The 6,000-nt window shown below is 50.9% G+C and overlaps 1 protein-coding gene across 1 annotated transcript in view; it reads left to right on the forward strand.

Annotated features, from left to right (window-relative positions):
• The window catches only part of LOC144136794 (uncharacterized), a 34,913-nt gene extending 29,786 nt beyond the window's left edge, over nucleotides 1–5,127 (forward strand). Inside the window, exons 3-4 of the mRNA XM_077669419.1 lie at nucleotides 516–721; nucleotides 4,021–5,127. Coding sequence (XP_077525545.1) covers nucleotides 516–721; nucleotides 4,021–4,751 — 937 coding nt within the window. The 3' untranslated portion in view covers nucleotides 4,752–5,127. The remainder of the gene's footprint in view (nucleotides 1–515; nucleotides 722–4,020) is intronic.
• Nucleotides 5,128–6,000: the final 873 nt, after the last annotated feature.

Here is a 6,000-nt window from a genome sequence, read left to right on the forward strand (position 1 = left end):
TGAACTCACTTCGGTGGTCTGAACACGGTCGAATAGATATGGTATGGTTAGGTAATGCCCCAACGCTGTATTTAGACGGGACGCCGTAGTGGAGGGCCACCTGGGATTCTTTAACGGGCGCCGACATCACATAGTACGTGGGCGTTTTGTACTTCGCATCCATCGAAATGCGGCCGATGCCGGGATCCCATCATGCGACCTTAGGGTTCAGCGGCCGAACGACATAGCCACTTAGCCTCCACGTCGGTTAGTACAATGAGCATTAATCGACGTAGAATTGGCAGTACAGGTATAGATGAAGCTAGATTATAACACGACGCAATTGGGAACCATGAACCACGAACCACGCCAAACAGGAAACCTCTTGCCCAAACTGCTCTGACCTTTCCTTAGTACATGATCCCGAATGTCGATTCAGACTGTTCGAATGTAGTGTGTGTGCCTGCTCGCTGATATAATAGCGCCCTCGACGAACGTTCGAGAACTGTCCCTTCTTCTGTTGTTCCCCGTTGCAGGCACGTGGAGGTGCTGCACTTTGCTGCGCAGCGTGTGTGCAGCTGCCTGTCACCCAGCAAGGGTGAGATGGTGAGGCTGCGCACCCTCAAGCGAGAGACGTTCGTGCTGGAGTTCTTCGAGGACTTCTACGCAGGCTTCATACAGATCCTGCTCCAGCTGTACCTCGTCGTGCTCTTCCTCAACGCCGACCAGACGTCTAATGCGCGTGAGTACACTATAAGGAAAGACTCCTCACACACATTGGTTTTGGACGAAGCTTTGTGCACAGCACAGGCACAAGGGGCACAGATCAAACCTGGCGCTAAAGCCCGAGTAACACACTCGGGGCCACTCAATAGCGCCAAATATAAAAGATGATTTTTATTTGACGAAGATCAAGCGCCGAGCCTCGAGGCTAGTTGGTCAGCTAGTTGAGTCGATCCCAGCCAGGCACGTAGGTTAGGGATAGGAGGGCGACGGAGCATTGGAAGACGCGGCGTTATAAGTTGGCATGTGTGAGGCATGCAGTTAGGACAACGGCCATCGGAGAGTGACAACAAGAGGTCCGTTCGATTCGCCTACTCTATACGTGAACTGGTTCTCGCGGTGCTGCACTTCGCCATTCGTTTCAGCAGTGCAAGATGGCGCCGTCTGCACGACGCCATTCGTTTAAAAAAAGTGCAGACGTTGTGCAGGTCTAGTTCAGAAAAGTGCAGGAAAACTGCGCACCTCCTCAATGGTCCGTGCCGAAATGGTGCAGCTGCAGTCGCCATGGAAGCAGACGACGGCTTGCGCTTTGCGATAAACGGCGGATATACTCAAATTATTCCACTCGTCGATGATGCAATGCCTCACACGGGCCCGCCGACTCTCAGGAAACGTTAGTGGCCACCCGAGAAGGCGGCAGCCCTCGCCGGCACCTTGCATCTCTCGACCATCGTGCTCTCGACGGACCCGTAACCGGCGTCTTTCCTTTCTACAAGTAAAGTTATATTAGTACTCGAAGCCGCTTAACTAAAAAGTAAACACGCGCATACAGCGCATGATGCACGTTGTTGCAACAACCGCTTAGCATGCAAGTCGGCGCCCGCACACCTCAGTCGTGTTCAGTAAAAGAACACACGTGCGTTTCGCTTAGCTGCCGCGAGGTTGCATCGAGGCTGATTCATGGCAACACTTCGCTGTGATGTGCTGTTTGAAAATTCTTCACGCGGTTCGGGATGGTGGCGGCCGTTGATTTGGGCGCCACGCTGCTGGCTGTAATTTGGTGGCGACGCCAAGGCTAACAGACGACCAGGCCTGCACTCGACCATTCGTCTTGGAAGAGGCAGCACTTGAACTGCTGGAACTGGCGCTGCACACTCGCAGCACCGCTGCGGAACTTTACAGACTGGTGCAGGCGAATCGAACGGACCTAAGATGACCACCTCTATACTGATGTCCAAGCACCCATGCTACTGCACAGACTTGGCAATTACGTGGGCTTGGAAGTCCACGCATTCTGACCGACTCATGAGATTTCACGACTAAGAAATGCGAAAAAGAACAAAAAAAAAACTCTGCAAGGACCGAAACTTCCGGTTAGCAGCGTCACAAATATCAGTAACATGTAATCCCTTATAACGCACCTGTGATATGATGGAAGCAGTTGGCGGCCGCGGCAAACGCTTTTCCGAGCACGATACCAGGTTCCCACAGGCGGAGCTTGGGGGTTTAACAGCAACGAATAGGGCGCGAAATTAAAAGCTTCCTACAACAGCTCCGCACTCCGATTTGTGCACTTGAAAGTAAGCAATGTTTTGTCGTACGGAATCTGAGAAACCCGCACGGCAACTACGGCTGGAAAAGCTAATGCCCGTTTCTGGCAACTCGCAAGCTTCTCAGTCCTGGCGGCAATACAAAACCACGACTGTGCACAGGACGCCCCCAGATACGTTGGAAACTTTAGCGATCCCGGCCTTGCTTCACGTAGAAGCGGAATGTAGTTTCTGCGTTCTTCGGACAAAAGGAAAGCCTTGTACAGCGTTGTCCTCTGCTTGTTGCCCGCCACGCCACATCGCCCAAGAAAAAAAAATGCTTCCAATGAAAGTGTACTCACCCGCAGTTGCAGACTCAGAATGCAGCAAAAGCTCGGGTTCCCGAAAGGAGGTCGTGTCCACGTAAAACCAACCCGGCAAGCGATCGTCCAAACAGCAATTCTGATCCCCAGGTGGTCGAAATTATTCCGGAGCCCTCCACTACGGCACATCTTTTTCCTTCACTCCCTCCTTTATCCCTTCCCTTATGGCGCGGTTCAGGTGTCCAACGATATATGACAGATACTGCGCCATTTCCTTTCCCCAAAAACCAATTATTATTCGTATGCTGCACCCGCCGCGGTGGCTCAGTGGTTAGGGCGCTCGACTACGGATCCGGAGTTCCCGGGTTCGAACCCGACCGCGGCGGCTGCGCTTTTATGGAGGAAAAACGCTAAGGCGCCCGTGTGCTGTGCGATGTCAGTGCACGTTAAAGATCCCCAGGTGGTCGAAATTATTCCGGAGCTCTCCACTACGGCACCTCTCTCTTCCTTTCTTCTTTCACTACCTCCTTTACCCTTCCCTTACGGCGCGGTTCAGGTGTCCAACGATATACGAGACAGATACTGCGCCATTTCCTTTCCCTCAAAACCAATTATTATTATTCGTATGCTGCAGTCCGCCACACGCCTCTGACGTGCGTGACAATGCCCCGCCCCCTCGCCAACCGCATAGTTTCGGTTTCTCTTTTCCGAGGTGGCAACGGCGGCTATCGGCCGCGCATCAGCGAGCGAAGCTCGGTGCAGTTTTTTTTTTTCCCGCCGCTTCGGAGCCGCTGCGCGTTCCCTCGGTGCGGTCCACGTAGTTCTGTCCTTCAAGTGCACCGGAGCTACGCATTCGTCGCATGCCGTTCGCCGTCTGTGCACCGAGGCCTCACACGTGACGCTGCCACTTGTGAAGGGGCTCCATCGCAACCGCGTTTCACCGTGAAGGACGTCGGGGAGGCCCTTACCATTTTGAAACATTTCTGCTTCAATGCTCTCGGCAGTGTCCGCGCAGTTCTTATCCCAAAAGCAGGTGATCACTGCTCATTCTTCCACCAAATTTTTCTTGCCAGTTTGTTCAAGCTCATTTGGTATGTGGAACTTGGAATAATTCAAACATTTATCCGGTCCCTTCAAGTCTGTATGAGCTTTCACTTTATAACCATTATCACTGCTCACAATGAACATTTCTGTGCCTCACGCACTGTACATTTGATGTGATCTTCTAAACTGCAGAATGAACTTGGTAGGCTAATGCTACACGGAGACACACTTTTGTTGAGCAGAGAAGCAATCCAATTACTAACGTAGCTGTTGTTTGTAGCCATGCCTAAAGCCATCGACACAGGTTCCTTGCGAGCAAAGTTGCAAATAACTACAGTTCTGCCCTGTTCAATGTGTTCAGAGCAGCAAATGGCCAATGAAACAGTTCTCAGATGCATTAAACCTGGTTTCTCCTTGCGCAGTGATTGGCCAGCTGGTGGGTTCCGCGCTCAGCCTGTGGTCCCTTATCAAGGCTGTGCAGCGCAAAGATGACGGCCTTCTTACGGGCACCCTCTCCTTCCTGGGCTGGCTCTCCGTGACGGCCGCCAGGGGACTAGCCCTTTCTCTACTCACCGCTGTCATCCACGGCTGGGTGGTGCTGGCCTGCCTGGGGCATGCTGTCGCCATGACAGCCTGGATTGCTAGCTTCGTGCGTGACACGCACCAGCGCCAAGACAGTGTGCGCCAAGACAGCAGAAGAGACCCATCCGAGCAGCCCCTGCGCAGCCCATGCGTCACCACTATCCTCATCTTTGCACTGTTTGGTCTGCCCTCGCTCATCTTCTGGCCCATCATGTTCGAGTTCAAGCTCAAACGACGGGTCTTCCTGTTTGTCTTTGTCTTCATTGTTGAAAACCTGCTCTGCTTTGGGGCCTGGCAACTCTGGGGCAGCCACACCACGCCGCACAACTACCGTGTCATTGTGTCAGCCCTCCTTCTCGGCCTCACGGTGTCCGGGGTCTTCTTCATCGCACTCTATGTCTGCTGCAAGCCTGAGAAGACAGACCTTGTTGTGTTGCAGCACATACGCGAAGACAACGCCAACAAGTACGGCATCTACTTTGACTTTTGCAAGGCTATTCGCATCCTGCCCGACACGAGTGACATCGCCCGTGACATGGAGAAGATTCGCATGCTCAAGTTGGTCAAGTGAAGGACTAGTCCCCGAGCAAGATGTATTGTTTTTTGAGGACCTTGCATGTGCAACTGCTGTCCTCGAAGTGTTTGTCATGAAGTGATGAACAAAAAACTGCTTATGTGGTGACGTGCACTGGTGAGACGACGCTTGCCACTGGAAATAAGTGTTCAGTACGAACTGTTGCAATGCAGTGATGTATGAATAAAAGCGCTGAACCTTGCTTGACCATCAGTTGGAAATGCAAAGCGTGCACCATGTTGTAGCAATTTTATTGTTGTTGACCACGATAAGGCACTTGCTAAAATTCCGCAACATTGCTCCCATACATTTATGGAAGAACAGGCAGAGGTTTCTTTTAAATGCGGAATAATAAACAGACTGATGCACAAAATATTCACTTCCATGTGTCAATTAACAGAATGATTTTATTGTGAACAAGTGGGGTAATAGCCAGAGCACTTCCTCACTTCTGTTTTCGAGTCCCTCATAAAATGGCAGCTCAATGTACGAGCTACAAATAACCAAAAAAAAAAAAAACTGCTGTTCACATAGACAAAGCTAGAGTGAAAACTACACTCTCCATATGCTGTAGTAAAATGCTTTGAGTATCGCACTATACAGTAAAATCTCGGTGATACGAACATGGTTGATACGAATTTCGCGATGATATGAACTCATAAAATTCCCCGGCCGGAGTGCACTTTGCACAATGTGCGGAATTCCGGATCTTCCGAACTCTCTCCCACACCACATTGGATAATATGAACATGTGAGCCGCGATCGCACCCTCGAGCACTAAGTGCTGCCCACACATCGCTGAAATCGCCATCGCTAATAGCGCGGCATGCACTGCGAGCAGTGAGCAGTGGTGCGCGGCTCTCACATCGCCGAAATCACAATCGCTAATCATGTGGTATGCACTGCGAGTAGCGTGGCCACACGGCCAAGAGTAAATCCCGTCAGCCGTAAACAGATCTCTGTGCATTCATTTCCTATGCTTCTGCATACGAATTTTGTTCGTTTGGATGATAAAAAATTTCGGATGATGAATTTTTTCGCGGCCCCGCGAGATTCGTACCGCTGAGATTCTACTGTACTATGTTATCGAATTCAGTGAGATGTGAGGGCAGAAAAAATAAATATTTGGCTAAAAAACCATGCGGCATCAAAGCAACAATGTTTAAATGAAGTGCTTCAATGCAAATTGCATGGCTCGTCTACTTCTGAAATCACACTCCTCTCCTCAATTTCTGGCACAATAAAG

This window comes from Amblyomma americanum, chromosome 6 (genome assembly GCF_052857255.1).
Source record: "Amblyomma americanum isolate KBUSLIRL-KWMA chromosome 6, ASM5285725v1, whole genome shotgun sequence".
NCBI lineage: Eukaryota > Metazoa > Arthropoda > Arachnida > Ixodida > Ixodidae > Amblyomma > Amblyomma americanum.